At 44.4% G+C, this 16400-nt stretch overlaps 1 protein-coding gene across 2 annotated transcripts; it reads left to right on the top strand.

Moving 5' to 3' along the window:
* Positions 1–4881: 4881 nt before the first annotated feature.
* On the top strand, positions 4882–16304 carry GNL2 (G protein nucleolar 2). 2 transcript variants are annotated; one of them, XM_042793517.1, is made up of 16 exons: positions 4882–5024; positions 5114–5198; positions 6043–6137; positions 6640–6779; positions 7885–8069; positions 8513–8579; positions 9914–10072; positions 10641–10754; positions 11557–11685; positions 12389–12493; positions 12604–12762; positions 12910–13017; positions 13365–13798; positions 14437–14516; positions 15161–15252; positions 16124–16304. In XM_042793517.1, exons 1-16 carry the CDS (start codon positions 4961–4963, stop codon positions 16271–16273), a joined length of 2166 nt encoding a protein of 721 aa, XP_042649451.1. In that variant the 5' UTR covers positions 4882–4960; the 3' UTR covers positions 16274–16304. The 2 variants fall into 2 exon arrangements, with proteins under 2 accessions (XP_042649451.1, XP_042649452.1); XM_042793518.1 differs by lacking the exon at positions 10641–10754.
* The last annotated feature ends 96 nt before the right edge of the window (positions 16305–16400 follow it).

Here is a 16400-nt window from a genome sequence, read left to right as displayed (position 1 = left end):
CCTCCTGCTGCAGTATCTCAGTCCAGTTCTCAACAAGGATTAGAGAAAAGAGAGAGTGCATTAGTAAGGCTTTATACACGGAGGCTCTGTTAACTGACTGGATTCCCTACGGTAACTCATGGCAATATTAGCACAACTATTTCAAATCTAAACTGCATATAACAAATCAAAACAACCTATTTTATAGAACTCTCTAGAGTTTTTTAGAAAAACTGACAAACTTCTTTCTGTTGTAGCTTTTTCCCTTCTTTCTTCCTTTTTCATAGCAAAATGAGAAGAAAAAGGGAGAAAGGCAAAGGAAAGTTTAAAATGCATATTAAGAAAATCCAAGATTTTTCAGTATGGGTGATTTTAAAATTAAATTGTTTTAGAAAAATTAGGAGGATAACATAAAAAATAAATCCAATTTCTTTTCCTTTTTTTTTTTTTTTTTTTTTTTTTAATCAGCTTGAGAACTGTGCTTATTCACACTTCCAGAGAGCTGGTTCATTTATGAATTTAGAAACATTTCGCCTTTGACCAATGTGATTTGCATGCTGAGCTTAACAGTCCAAGCCGGTGATTTCCACAGATAGGCTGATGTCATCTTAACTCACATGCACATGAACGCTCTCTTTCAGCCCATTAAATAAAATCTGTTGTGGTGTTCTCTCCATCGCATCACTGTAAAACATGCTTCTTTAAACAAATAAATAAATAAATGGGTTTGCTGAACAAGCTCTGTTTGCTTTATTCACCAAAACTGGAGTCTAATCAAAAATGTCTAGAGAGAGCCTCTCGTAAGTAACTCCTGCCTGCGCCCAGAAGCCAAACGTCCCTGCACGGATTGTGGCATGGGAACGCTGCTGCTCCGACTTCCGCGCGTGTTCGTGGGCTGTACTTTGACCACCTTGTTCTGAACTGGAGAAGGAGTTACTGGATGTACAGACAGACAGACAGATCCTCCTCAGAAACTCTGTTGCATAGAAAACGTCTTCATTTTTACTGCTGAAAAAACTGGTGTTTATTCTCTGGAAAGAATTCTACGCAAAATCTGCAGCATAGTTCCTAGGCATTTTACTTAGCTTTTGGGTAATTCATGCCACATAATGAGGAACAAAGGGCAAGGAATAATGTATTAACAGCTTACAGTCGTGGGCTTGGAACTGTTTAACTTCTATCTCATTCATCGGGATTTAGGAGGCAAAGCAGACAAATTTCACCAAACACAGGTTGGCTGTATTATGGTCTTATCCTCTCTGTGTAATATAAATCTGTATTTTTCATCAGTTACAGTCAAGTTAAATGTATGCACGCATACTCCTCAAACAATAATTTACTAGCTTTCTACCCCCCATGGAGATGGAGGCAATGTATATACTTTTTAGTTCATGTTTACGTTAAATGGTTTCTCACTCAGAAGAAATCTTAGCTTTGATTAAAGGAAATAGAGTAGAATAGTGCAACAGGTTAACCCTAATACTATTATTTGGATTACATTGTTTGAGAACACTAAAAGGGATATTTTATATATAGTTACAGACTTTTATTAAGTCAATAGTCTTCACAGAGAGAGATGTTAGGCACAACATTTTAAAAAAAACCTCAATTAAAATTACAGAAATACCAGCTGTATTTAACCAGTCACCATAAATGAATCACACCAATGCCATACATGATAATGTCTTATACCCAACTGAATGCCAAATCACAGTTTAGATGGAGCTGCTTGCCAGAATCTCCATGATTTTTGAAGAGCAGCAGGATCCTAGCGGAAAAAAAAAAAAAAAAAAACAGAGGCAAGCTGGTAGACAACACAGCGTTATTTACAGCACAAGCTAAAATGCTTGGTTAGAACCTCGTCTGCCATTCACCACTGAAATGGCCTGCGAAAAGCCACGTCAAATCCTACAACACGCCGGGCTAACATGCATCAGGCGGTATGAGCAGCTTCCCAGAAAAGAAGTCACCTTTCACGACCATTAAAATCAAATAACAGGAGTAAAACATTTATATGCGAATGCTTTAGCTCCCCGACTGCTAGCAAACACTTAATTCCTGCGAGGTCTGCAGCGCGCGTTCAGAGCCAGGCAGGCAGCCCGCGCTCGCAAAGTCCTTCTTGCCTTTTTTGCTTGACCTCGATTTTCTCCTCCCTCCAGTTTTCCCCTGTTGCTTTCAGTCGCCATTTGGGGAACTCCAGATCCAAGGCAACGATATCTGGGATGGCTTTGTTTTTTTCTGTTAAGGAGCCGTCAAACCTGGAGCCTTTTGCCAAGGAGCCCCGCATCCCACTCTTGTAAGCTATATCCCAGAAAACCTATCCCCGTGGAACTGAGTTGGGAAAACTACGTGGTGATAAACCATCTACAGTACCTCTGGCCATGCTTGGGATGATTTCGAAGGCTAGCTAGGAAACCCACTCCTGTCTTTGTGCTCTGCAGGGAATCACAGCAACAAGGAAGAGTAAGATGGCTGATGTTGCCTTTATCCTGTTAAATAAAACAAAGTAGCTCGATACCACACCGAAAAAGTGCTCTGACTACAAGTCCAGTCTTGTTCTGAAGTCTTGGAAATTTATTTTTCCTTCATTTAATTGACAAAATCTGTAGATCATACAAGGAAGACAGTTCCTGCCAAAAATCAAACATCACTAGTTTTTAATAATACAATGGGAATAACCCCTTAGAACATATGTAATTATGGCAATGAGTCATTCTGATGGCATCACATAACCACATTCACTGGGATTTCGACAAGGAAGAGGCCACATAAAATTCAAAATGATTTCATTTCAGCAACGATCAGGCTAGTCGTGTCAGTGAAGCTGAGGCCGTTTGGCAGATCCGGCAGGCCTGGCCTCTCTCACTAACCCCCTGTCCTGCCTGGTATGCTCTACGGACAGGGTCCCACTGCAGCCAATTCAAAGAGAAGGGAAAAAAGTTGAAAATTGAAACAGGAAGATGCATCAATAGCAGATAAAAAGCTTGTGAGTCATTCAGCAACAAAAAGCAGAGTAAAATATCTGACTCATATGTTATCAGATACACAAGTAAACAACCACAGTTCCAGAGATACTGCAAGTTAAATACTAACTGTTAGCCCCAGTAATGTAATTTTGGTCAGGAAAACCATGAGAGAGAGGCGAGCACAGCTGAAAGGATGAATTTATTCCACTTTGAATGCAATTCCCATATGTTATCAGTATAATCTTTTCTTATGACAGAAAATAGGGGCTTGTAGCTCACTCTGACTGGGACGACAGGGTTCACCATAAGCAAGGCTGGGGAAAGTGGTGCTGAGACCTCCCTGGTAAAGCTTTCAACGTGGGAATTCAACAATTAACTCTGAGGCATTACCAATAAAAGTTCTCCACGACATAACCTCATGTCTAAAGCTAGCTATTTCTATTCTTCCACAGAAAGGGACAGCAATTTTCTGGATGCGCTCCAAGGTATCTTGCTAACAATAAAAAGGGTGTTTTCTTAAGGAAAAGGAAGAAAGAGTGGGGGAGAACAGAGCAAGTATTACTCAACTATTTAGTCTAAAAATTTGAAAATCAAAAGGATCTTCTGACAGATTGATATCATCTCTAATAGAAAACACACTTGTCCTGGGAAAACTCTTTTACATGAGCCTCGAGTCTGATAGCTTAAACAATTATCTACAATTTGGAATTAATTTTTTATGCCCACATCAATGCGTATTTTTTAAATGCCCAAGGCATAGGTAATTCTATTAAGAGAAAAAACAGAAATTGTAGACTTAAACCAAACAGACTGAAAATTCAAGACTGCCATCTTACAAAACATCTCACCAGTCTTGACTCATTAGGACTTTGTTGTACAACAGGGACTACGCGCTACCTAAAAGCGAAATGCTGAAAATCATTAAAAGAACAAAATCTCAGAAGCTCTGTTATTGTTCTGGATTTAGAAGAGCATTAGCAGAGCTAGGAGGAAATTGAACTAGCCATGGATACTCTGCTGCTAATGAGTACTTAGAAATGATGGGCCAGACCTTTGTTTTGGGGAACGATTCCCCAACATGCTGAGCAGTCTGGCCCCAGCCCAATCTCTGGTATAAATTAACACCGTTTCCGTGGAGCTTTGTTAATTCTCCCTAGGTGAGGATCTTTCCAGTTGCTATTGAGCTCTGGCAGTAACACGAATGTAGGCTTAGTCTTTAGACAGATGATTTGCCTAAATTTCAGTTACTGTGCTGTCCATGCAGTTCTTTACATGCACACAGGCCAGCGTTATTTCCAACTGTCAAAACGAATTGCCAGTAACCCAGAACCCCCCCGTGCGCCCGCAGCCATCCCACCAGCGCTGCCCCCCGCCCCAGCGCTCCAGCAGCGCCCCGCACCCGCAGCCCAGGCTGCCGACCGCGCGCCTCCCTCTGCCGATGGCAATCGGCTAACGCCAGCGCTCCCAAATGATTCTTATTATGCTTCTGCGAACAAACAACATTTCACAAACAATGAGGGCTCCAGTGCCAGCGCCCTCCTTATTACAGCCTTCTCTTCCTTTGAACCGGCTGCGGTCCCCGTGCTGCCCCGGGCGGCGGCCCCGGCCAGGCCCCGCCGCCCCTCGCCCGCCGCGGGGGCCGCGCTGCCGGGTCGGGGCCGGGTCGGGGCCTCCGGCGGGACCGGCTGACGGCGGCGGCGCGGCCCCGAGCTGGGGGGAGGCCCGCGGGAGCGGCGGGGCCGGGGGAGTCCGGGGGACCCGAGGGGTGGGGAGGACCCGGGGGGCCCGGCCCGGGCCAGCCCCACGCGTTGCCATGGCGACCGGGGCCCCCACGTGGTTGTCGGGGCAACCGGGTGCGCCTGCGCAGCCGGAACCTGAATCAGGGGAAGTGCGTCATGCCGCTGCCATCCCTATGCGCTCCGCGCCGGAAGTGCGTGTGATACCGCTTCCGGCCCGGTGCCGTGCGTGTGGCGGCCGTCCCGTCCCGTCCCGTCCCGGGGCCGCTGCTCGTCACGATGGTGAAGCCGCGCTACAAGGGCCGCAGCACCATCAACCCCTCCCGCGCCAGCACCAATCCCGGTAGGTGTGGAGGCCGCGGGCTGGGCCGTACCGTACCGTACCGGGCCGGGCCGGGCCGGGCCGGGCCTGACGCCGTCTTGTCTCCGCAGATCGCGTGGGGGGCGCGGGAGGAAACAACATGCGGGACCGAGCCACCATCCGGCGCCTCAACATGTACCGGCAGAAGGAGCGGAGGTGAGCGCAGCGGGGACCCTGTGCCGAGCGACAGGCCGCGACCGCAGCGAGCGGGCGGCGGTAACCGCGCTGCCAGCGCACCGGCAGCCCCGCGGCGCGCTCGGTGCAGAGCAGCAGCGTGGCCTCCGGTCACAAAAGGCCGCGTCCGTGGCACGGAGCCGCTCCCGCGTGTGACACCGGCGCGGCGGGGAGCGCGGTGCGGGGCAGCTGGACTTTCGCTGGAGTGCCGCAAACCCCAAAACGCCCGGAGCTCGTTCGGCCCCGCCGCGGCGCGACTCAGACGCTCACCTCAAGGCGTGTGAAGCGCCTGCCTCCCCGGCAGCTCCCGGCTGTAAACCTGCCGCTGCCCTGCGGTAGATGCCGTGGGGGTTTCTGACAGTCCTGGTTCAGATTGGCAGTTTTGTTTTGTTTCATCAGATTTCGCTTTGTTTTGAGAGCATTCTCTTACGATGAGTGTTCTGCACCAGCTGACGGGTAGAGGTGATTAAAAACTTCCATGTGAGCCCATAAGAGAAGAAAATGGTGTTTGCTTGGGAACTGTACTTTGGTGCTTTTTGCACCCCAGTAAGCCATTCCTGGTCTGACAGAAGCAGCCTTCCTCAAGAGTCTGGTCAAGCTGGAGACTCAGGGGTGTGCACTGGCTGACATCGCTTCTTCTGTGCCAGTGCTTGAATTAATTACCCTTCACAGGCAGAACCTCCTCTGGTAACGGTATCAGGGGCACCAGTTCTACGTGAAGGGTCTTTCTGGATTTTGTGGGTGTGCTTCTGGTCTAGTGAAGAAAAGTGCTGGAGGGGCCGGTGCTGCCCTTGAGTATTCACATGTTTTCTCATTTTTCACTTAGGAACAAATATGGGAAAGTGATTAAGCCTCTGCAGTATCAGTCAACAGTGGCACCAGGCACAGTTGCAAGAGTGGAACCGAATATTAAATGGTTTGGTGAGTTTTTTTTTAACTTTCGGTCTTGGCAAGCTTAGAAACTTGAGCTTTGTGTGTTTGGAGGATGTTTATTTCCAAATTGTGGTCTCAGTGCTGGATGGGATGTGCTGAAAATGATGGTGAAGGACCCCCACTGTAGGCGTAGCAACGGGCTCACACTTCACATGTACTGCACTTTGGGTGTTTGCTTTTCAGCACATTCCTCTCAAGTGTGGCTATTCTGTCTCCCTTGGTCATTTTCTGGGGTTTGCCCATGTGTGTGTTGTAGCCTATGTATGTTAAGTATTCTAGGGATACTTTAAAAATATTCTTGAAATGATGGGAAAGAAAGGGATTGGCTTATATATGCTAATTTGGGGTTTGTCTCAAGTAAAATTCTCTATTTTTTGTCACTGGTATTTTTGATTACAGGTGGAGTATTAATATTTTATTGGTGTACCCGGCGTCTTTGAAGCAGTTAAGATGAGGAGTGGTCAGATGCAATGTTTATTTTTATGTGCAGGCAATACTCGTGTGATCAAGCAATCATCCCTACAGAAATTTCAAGAAGAGATGGAAACTGTCATGAAAGATCCTTACAGAGTGGTCATGAAGCAAAGAAAGTTGCCGATGTCCCTTTTCTACGATCGGATTAAACCGCACGTGGGTATCGTTCGTGTGCACAGGGTGAAGGCTGGGTTATGTGCACAGGGGTGTCATGAATATTATTTATCTGTGGGCGATGGGGCTGTTGCTGTTCAGTCTGGTGAAACATTGTGTTCCAGAAGCATCAGAAGGGGCAGTTGGAGCGGATGACACGGGGAAGGATGTTTTTGAGAGCCTGTCACTGTGGATGTCAAACATGAAGGCAAAGAAACAGCGTATTACTTCCCCACAGTTTGTGAGAAGATCTATTATTAGAAATTCTAATTTTCCAATAGGAAACTTACCCTAAAACATCCTAGGTTAGCCTGCCAGCTTCAGATGACTATCGTACCTTGCCACCTGATGTTCTAATGCTTCTAGTATTCGTGGGACAGAGGGACCTGTTCTGAGGACGCTTCACACTGCGGACACCCTCATGTGATGAATTTGAACTCAATATGTGCTTTTTGTCTTGAATAAGAAATTCTTGTGCATGCAGCCTTCATTTCTAGTACTTTATTACCGAGTTTCTTTCATGATCTCTGAACTATTATTTTGGACTCTTGGTAGCTCTTTCTTAATACGGAAAATTCCTGGGTTTATTTCATAAAAATGTTGGCTAAATTAAGAAAGAAGTTACAAGAAACATAAATGTGCATTACAAAAACAAATTGCTTCTTTCAGCAATGAATTGTCTGCCATTCCAAAAAAAGTTGGCATTCATTACAGGCTTTAAAATCTACACTTTTGATTGTAATTATCCCTGACAGAGATCTGTGAGTTTGGCGAGATTTGTGCACTTGTTAGAAAAATAAGAAATGATCAAAGATAGAAACTGAATTTTCATCCTTGTCGCTTTAATTACATTTGACATAATTTACAGTGAATGAACTGAAGCATAGTTCTTTGGCAAGTGCAGTGTGTTCTGTTGCTTATTAAATATCCACTCTTCTGTTTCTCAAAGATTAAGCTGGAAAACTCAAACATTGTTAGGAAAGTGCCTGTAACTCTTTTCACAGGTTGCAGAGTTGTGTTGAACTAAGGTCTTGCTCACTGCATGTCATGAGAAATGGAAAAAACAGTGCTTGTGGGGTTTTTTTTTTACCATCCTGTTTTTCCTTAGAACTCCAGAGTTCACATTCTTGACACAGAAACATTTGAAACAACATTTGGCCCCAAATCACAGCGGAAAAGACCAAATCTTTCTGCAAGTGATGTGCAGTCTCTGGTGGAGAATGCTGAAGCCTCATCAGTATCTTATGATCAGGGCAAGGACCGAGACCTGGTGACAGAAGACACTGGTGTGAGGTAAATGATTCATTGTTTACATGTCTGAAAAGCCAGCTTGCTGCTGTATGAGGAGTAAGGAAAATAAAATTAACTGAATTTGGGAATTTTTTAATCCTTTTTTGTCCCTATGTATGTAACCAACCTGTTGCTTCCATGAGACTCTTCTGCCTTTATTCATAATTTGTTTTCTGCCGCCTGTCAGAATAACTCCAAACTCACGTTTTGGGTTAGATAAGGAACTGGCGAGTGGGCAGATTGGAAACTTTGGAAGAGTGCATGTTTATAGGATCTTTCTGCAAATGGGTAGATTGAAGGCAGAGGACAGGCAGAGTGGCTCAATCCCAACTGTCTGCTACTTGGGCCTCGTCTCCCCTTTTGGCTGTAAATGGCTAAATAGATTTAGAGAAGACAGCACTGTAACCCCGTTGTTGTTGCTGATGTCTCTGGTAATCCGCTTCCAGGGATGAAGCGCAAGAGGAAATATATAAGAAAGGACAGTCCAGAAGAATCTGGGGTGAGCTCTACAAGGTAAGCAACATTTATAATTTGCAGCAGTCATGCCTGTCAGCCTTTACAAAGTGAGGTGCTTCAGCACAGCATTGGAATTCCTATACAGCAGTAATCCGAAAAGCTTTGAAAACCATTTGTTGTTCTGTTAGGGAAGCTTTGATACAGTTGAATTTCCTGTAAAGTTTCTCAGAACGTTAAGACGGTGACTTCCTTCATCCAGAGATGTCCTGAGTTTGTCATTCCCTTGCCTGCTTTCCTGCCAGCGTAGTTGAACTGACCGACTTGCAACCGTACACCCTTTTTCTGGTACTGATACAGTACAGAAACACAAACAGAAAAAGCCGGCTGTAGAACAGAGCAGAGATTCCTATTCAAATCTCTGCCTTCCTGAGCTTGATTCTTGAGCTCTTGTCCCACTGGAGCAAACATCGTTAAAATACATGATCTAGGGATGGACTGGCAGAGCGAAGGTGTTAGCTTTTCTTCCAGTCTTGGGGCTTCACCACAAATAAACCAGTCACATGTCCTTAAGGGTTTTTTAGGCTGAAAACTTCTGTCATGTTGATAGGGTCATCTTTGGGGGGCTCTGACCCTCAGTTCACAGTGAGCCACCTTGACTGCTTGAGAAATGGAAACTGAGAATGAATCGGGATTGTAAAAGCAGTTTGTGTGCTTTCAGTGACACTTAAGTGTGAAATTGCTTGACTTTTTGCTCCGAGTTTCTGAATGTAGCTTAAAACCTTTTCATTTAGATCTTAAAAGCACTGGGAACGATAGAGCAAAACAGATTTCAGTAAGACACTGCCAAAAATGCAGGAAATAGCTGTGAAACAAATTCACTTGGCTTGAAGCAAGTCATAAAATGACAGCTCCCTGCTGTAGATGCTTAGTGGACTAACAGCAGGTTCCTACTTGGTTGTGTGTTTTATATTGATCCAGAAAACATACTTTATATCCTGATCCTTTATGAAATGGCAGAATTGAGTTGCTGCAGAATGGATTGGTTTTGTCTACTGAAGCAATTAATTCTCCCGTTTGGGTGCAGTGTTTTCTTTCCCAAGTGCTAGAAACATCTTCCTGATGCATAAGAACAGATAAAAGCTATTCAGCTGTCCAACTTGAATTTGGAGGTTAGTTAGGAGAAGAGAGAGTGTAGGGTCACTGTATATTGGTCTGAGCTTCACTAGCCTATGGGCAAGTAACAGTTGTTCATAAAGGGCACAAGGTTTTTAAGTTAATGTAGTTTAAATTACCAGCTTTTATTTTGGGGGTATAGATGTCTTTCAGTAGAATCTTTTAATTCTGTGTGATGATTTTTTTTTTTTTTTTTTTTTTTTTTTTTTTTTTTTCAGGTGATAGACTCATCAGATGTTGTTGTTCAAGTTCTTGATGCCAGGGACCCCATGGGTACTCGCTCCCCTCATGTGGAATCTTATCTTAAAAAGGAGAAACACTGGAAACATCTCATTTTTGTCCTGAACAAATGTGATCTTGTTCCTACCTGGGCTACCGTAAGCACAGTCCTGCCTGTTACTCCTTGGACCTTCTTTGTTCCTTTTGTAGTCTCTGCTCTAATTCTGTTGCCAGTCCTCATGCTGGTCTCAAAGGGCATAATGTAACTGGGTCAGTGGGAGCTCTCTGCTTGCCTGCTGTAAAAGTAACAATTACAATGTAAATCTGTCCAAGTTTGACTGAGTTGAGCAACCCTCACCAGCCACAAATTCTCTACTTCCTCTGTCTGGATTTAACAGTTCAGCTGATGTCTCCAGAGTATGCTAAATGTTAGTCCTCTTAAGATCCATATCCACTACAGCTGGTTTGCTTTATATTGTTAAACTAATTAGTTTTAGCTAGCAGTGAAGGCGTTTTTGGGAAATTGTTTGTCTTTTATAAAAACAATACGCAGTCCATTTAGCTGTTGGGTTGGTGAAATGCTTCAAAGGTTCTTACATAGCAGTTTTTCATAGACAGTTACGTTTGTGACCCAAGTGAAGATGCTGTGTACTTCTGCTCATAAGCAGATTGTTTCACCACCTCCGCAGCGCAGGATCCCTAACCAAGCAATGTTTTCTTCTTTAGAAGCGCTGGGTTGCTGTCCTTTCCCAGGAGTATCCAACGCTTGCTTTTCATGCCAGCCTCACAAACCCTTTTGGCAAAGGTGCTTTCATACAGCTTTTAAGGCAGTTTGGAAAGGTACAGAACAATTTTGGGCGTTTATGTTGTTGTTCAGGGGGTGGGGGTGTTTAGTGTGGAGTCTTCTGGTTTTTTTAGTGCTTGGGGTTCGGTATACTTTCCTATGGCCATTCTGTCAGCAAATGACTCCATCAATAAAGCTCTTTTCTTTGGAGAGAAAATGGAAAATATTCCTTCAGATATGTTCAAGATGTTTGTCAAACTGAGGAGATCCAGGAAGAGTGAGTTTGACCGTCTGTCTCTGGCCTAGGTTTCTTGTAGACAGAGTATCCTATTGACACTCCTAGGTCTCATTTGAATGCGTAGAAGAAAGGAACGTATTTCACTCCTGTTCATATCCTGCATGTATGAATATTCTATTAAGGTATTCTCCTTTTAAGTGTCTTCATCTTTCCAAGAAAGGCACATTCTGTTGCCTTTAGATTAGTTACTGTCTCTTCAAGCCACGTCTGTATTGTCCCCAGCTGCTGTTTGTATTTGCTTGGTTTCTCAACCTAAATCGTTTCTAAATAAGGTGTTCATAAGTAATTTTAGAGCAACAAGGAATGCAAGGGGTTCACATCTTCCTCTGAGGTAGCAAGTATTTTCTTCAGTGCTTGGAGTTCTTGGATGGCAATTTGGTTGTACCCTTATGCATTTCTCCTGACAGAAAAGAGCTGCTCTCAATTTTTTGATCTGATACTTTGGAGTCCCCTTTGCTTTCCAATATAGTGAGAACAGTAGCTGCTTAGATGTTCAGAACTGTAGTAGTAATTCTGTATTTCTCTGTGAGGTGTTAAAAAGATGCGTTTTTTCTTAACAGTTACACTCTGACAAGAAACAGATCAGCGTGGGTTTCATTGGTTATCCCAACGTTGGCAAAAGCTCAGTGATCAATACATTACGGTCTAAGAAGGTCTGCAATGTAGCCCCTATTGCAGGTGAAACAAAGGTAGGAAGAGATCTCTACATTAAAGATAAAAAATAATTACACGAGTGCATTGTCAAAGGCAGAATTTGTATAAAATTAGCTCAATGACATTTTCAGGTCTAGCACTTAAACTGTACAGGCTGTGGGATGTTGAGTCTGAGGAGTGGCTGATCAAGAGCCGTTGCTCTGAAGCACTGAGCATTCCTGAGTTCCCACTTGACCTGTGCTGTAGTGCTGCGATCCGAATGCTCAGCTGCCCTGACTCAATGTCTGTGTTCTCCTAAATCAAAGGATGGGGTATATTTGTGCTGTCAGGCTCTGTGAGGGCTGGTGTTCTACCTCTGTTCTTCAAGAACGTGACAATATACGAGAAGACAAAGTTACAGGAATCCTCTTTGCTAGCCTATTTCTTTTACTCCCAATTATCACTAAAGTTAAGGATCACAGAAGAACAAACCCACAGGATATTGGAGTTTGTTGTGATTGTAGTTTCCTCACCTTGGTCCTGTGAGTTTGTTGCAAAACTGTAGGGATAGCGCTGGCTGATACAGGAGTAAGGTGCAACCCATCTTGGCTTGCGAACAAAAATGTCAAGTTACACTCTTTCTATGTGTTAATACCAAGTTCCTAAGATGACTCCTGCGTATTGAAACAGTGCATTTAAAAAGCTGAACAGAGGGCTGTGTGGAGGGAGGTAACATGGGGAACTACTGATCTCTTTCAGGTGTGGCAATACATTACCCTGATGCGGCGGATTTTTCTCATCGACTGCCCAGGTGTAGTTTATCCATCTGGAGACACAGAAACAGACATTGTGCTGAAGGGAGTGGTATGTATCCTCACTACATGCTGGAAAATCTTTGCTGTTGTCAATATGATGGGTTCAAAGAGATGAATGCACGCTTTCCAAAGGGTTGATGTTCTACTGCTCATTTTCAGGTTCAAGTTGAAAAGATTAAGAGCCCTGAAGATCACATTAGTGCTGTGCTGCAAAGAGCCAAACCAGAGTACATCAGAAAGACATACAAAATTGATTCCTGGAAGGATGCAGAAGAATTCCTCGAGAAACTTGCTGCTAGGACTGGAAAACTGCTAAAGGTGTGACAACTTTCTGTATGTGCAGGCTGGAAGAGCGTGTGGCCTGTTACTGAACACGGGAAATACGAATGTTTCTATTGCTTACAAGTAATAGAAAGGTGATATGCCCTGCAAATGTGGACATAAATTGTTACTGGGTTCTTTCAGGGTGGTGAGCCTGACATGCAAACTGTGAGCAAGATGGTTCTCAATGACTGGCAGAGGGGCAGAATTCCTTTCTTTGTGAAGCCACCGAATGCAGAAACAGGTCCCCAGGTGAGAATGTGATGCTTGTGCCTCCTCTTCTCACATATTACTCAGTTTCCCTAATGATGTTCGCTGTTGGTTTTCCCACGGTGCCGTGTAACCTGGGCAGTGCGCGTGTTGGGCTCTGCCCAAGTCTTATGATTCAGGTGACACTCACTTGAATTTGTTGAGGACCAGGTAGCAAAGTTCTTTAGAGATGTCTGAGCCATTTTATAATCATCTGACTACCAGAAATGTCAGTAACTATCACATGGTTAGCCTGTCATCTCAGGCCTTTTCTGAAGAGACAAAAAGGAAATTGCTCTTGGAGATGGGACAGACTTTGTGGGTAATATATCCATTACACTGTCTTGTAGCCTCCTGCGTTGGAAGTAGCTGTGACATCAGGCCAAGATAATAAGGAGGAGAAAATGTCAGAGCCAGTGACATCAACTGTGGAGCCAGCAGAAGAGAAGAGTAATACAGACACTGAAATTAAGCAACTCATGTCACATGTTCGGCAGAACTTTGGGAGGATTAATGTGGCACCTCAGTTCTCAGAAGAAGACCTGATTCCTGTAGATGTGCCAGGCTTTGATGATACAGACAGTGATTCTTCTGGAGAGGAGGAGCAGGAAGAAGAGGAAGAGGAAAATGAGCAACATCAAAATTCAGTAGAGGAGGAATCACAGTTGACTGTCCCAAGTGCCAAGGAGAGCTCTAAGGCAGTTCTTAAGGCTTTGGATGAGAAGATTGCAAAATACAAAAAATTTCTGGATAAAGCCAAAGCCAAGAGATTCTCAGCAATAAGGTATCTAAATCTGTTCAGTGACTCGAGTATTTCATGAAGGGGCAAGGATTAATGGGATTCTGCTGTGGTTTCACTCCACTCATGACTTGCTTGACTGGTTCCTCTGTGTTGCCCCACACAAGTTGCCACAGTTTATCTAGCTTAGCCATAAATATTTGAACTTCTGCAAAGCTGCAGTTTGTTTTTAAAGGATTATTCCATGAAGTCCTATTTACCAGCATAACTAAAAATGTTCTCACTTTTGGAAAGCTGCCTCTCAAGATGTGGATTAGCAATCTGTTGGTATTCTGGCTGGCAGTCTCTCCTTGACGTTGGGCTCTTTCTTGAGTAGTGCCAAGGCTAATGTCCTACCTGGGTTTGCCAGCTGGGTCTCCATGCGTGTACGAAAGTATCTTAGTTCATACAGCAGGCCTAGTTTTAGAAAAGCTCATCCACCAGCATTGTGAGGACTAAGATTTTGAGCTGAAGTGTTACATTTTGTCACTTTGTGCAGCGCATGAGCCCAGTAACTCCAGAGACAAGATCGCTGTAACGTGGTTTAGGTGCAAAGGTAGTGGCTTTGCTGCTGGCAGGCTACTTCTCAGAGGTGGTTTCGTTTTGTTATAACATTCTTCTATTACTTATTTTGTCTTTTGTAGAATCCCTAAGGAGCTGAGTGAAAAAGTGTTTGCAAAATCCATGCAGAAGTCTGAAGAACCCAAAGAAACTGAAGGCAGAGGTAAAACAAGATCAGTAGATGTTCTTAATCTACATTTGGAAATCCTGTAAGTGAGAGAAGGCAGGGAGTTAAGGGGAGAGGGCTGCCTGATGACCCTGCTGCAGCCCTTCTGTAGAACACCTGTGTCATGAGCTGTGTCCCTCTACTAGTGAATGAGGGTAAAGTGAAGACAAACGTATTTCCAGAAGAATGGTGCTATGGGCAGATTGCAATCTGAGCACCTTCCCTTCCACGTGTAGCATTGCACAGAAGGGAGTGGAAGGGGTTTATGACATTATAAAAGCAGAGATACTTCAGGCTATAGGTTTTACTGTGGTGACTTCAAGAGTCTGCGGCTTCAGTTTCCACGTAGGTTTGATGAAAGGCAAAATCATGTGGGAGAACCCTCTTCTGACAGGACTGTGAAATTCTGCTGGACTTGCATGGGGCTTTGAGCAATCTGCTTCTCAAGAGCAGTTTTCATAGTAATAGGGAGTGATTCTCTGGTAAGGAACATGCATGTTGTTTCGGTAGAAGCTATTAAAGTAAGACCAAAGGAATGCTTTGCTACAGTACGTGGGATGGTGACTGACCCCAGTTGTAAGTTCTGCGAACAGATGGATGTTTTAGAAGGTGCCCGAGTGTGTGATCTCTGCTGTTTGCAGGCAGCACAGAAAATAAAAGAAAAAGGAAAGCGGAAGAGGATGACGATGACCATTTGGGGGAACAGCCTTGCAAGAAACTTACATCCAAAGAAGTAAGTGTGATTTCTTGTAGTACAACAGAAGAGCAGGGTACTAGAGCTGGCTCTTTGTATGCGTAGATTGCCCGTTACCACCGGAGAGCTTTGAGACTGGGCACCAGCAGGAGGGAGACCGAGCGTGGGCACTGCAGCTGAGGTAGGGTGGATGTGAAGAGAGGGTGACCTGCTGCGGGCGTGGGCTGTGAGCGGCATGTTCCAGCCCCAGAGGGCCCAGCAGGTCACCGCGGCAGGAGGTGCGTTGAAGGGGAGAATCCCTTGGGGGTCCCTGTTTGCCTCCGGCGCTAGCTGCCTGCTGGCGCTGCTGGGAGAGCAGGGCTCAGTGCCGGGAGAGCATTTGGAGCTAGATGGGCAGGACTGTTCTGTCTTCAAAGGGAGCTGCTGCTGCTATTTTCTGTTCGTGTCAGTCAAGTCTAAACAATCGTTCTAGAATAACTTAAATACCAAGGGAAATAGTCTGTCTCTAGGACTCTGAAAGTGGTTCGTAAGCAAACTTGTCCAGCAAGGGCTTTTGGAGCGTTGCTGTGGACTGTTAGGACTGTCAGAGGGGAGCAGAAAACTGAATTCTGTTTATGAATGTTCTGGCACGCTGCCTGTTCAAGACCTCCTAGGTGACCATGCGTACCAGGTTGCTGCTTGTATCTTGTTTACCACTTTTGTAAAGATTATAAAGTGTATCTTCCTTTAACATTTTAGGAGCATGGCAGGGTGGATTCCATATAGATGTCTGTATATTCACACCAGTAATGTTTTGAAACTTTTTACTTAAGGCATGTGGAATGCAAAGTGAACCACCCTTGAAAGAATGGAAACAAATACAGGCTATGGATACTGTGGATTTGCTAATGTGTTTTGTGTGTATTTGCAGAGAAGACGAGCAGAGAGGCAGCAGCGCTCCAAGAAAGTTGGAGTCCGGTATTATGAAACTCACAACGTGAAAAATAAGAATAAGAACAAGAAAAAAACTGGCTTGGAGGGACAAAGATCAAAGCACAAAAAACACAAACATAAGCAATAACTGCTTATTCTATTAAATTTTACATAAAACAGCTCTAGTATGCAGTGGCTTTTTTTAATATGAAACTTGTAGTTCCCATTCAGAGCCTAGTTTGACTTGTGTGTCTTGTTCCCAGGAGTAGCATCTC

This window comes from Tyto alba, unplaced genomic scaffold (genome assembly GCF_018691265.1).
Source record: "Tyto alba isolate M040663 unplaced genomic scaffold, T.alba_DEE_v4.0 Super-Scaffold_20, whole genome shotgun sequence".
NCBI classification, from domain to species: Eukaryota; Metazoa; Chordata; class Aves; order Strigiformes; family Tytonidae; genus Tyto; species Tyto alba.
Note: the sequence above shows the minus strand (reverse complement) of the source record. Positions and strands in the feature narration are given on the sequence as shown.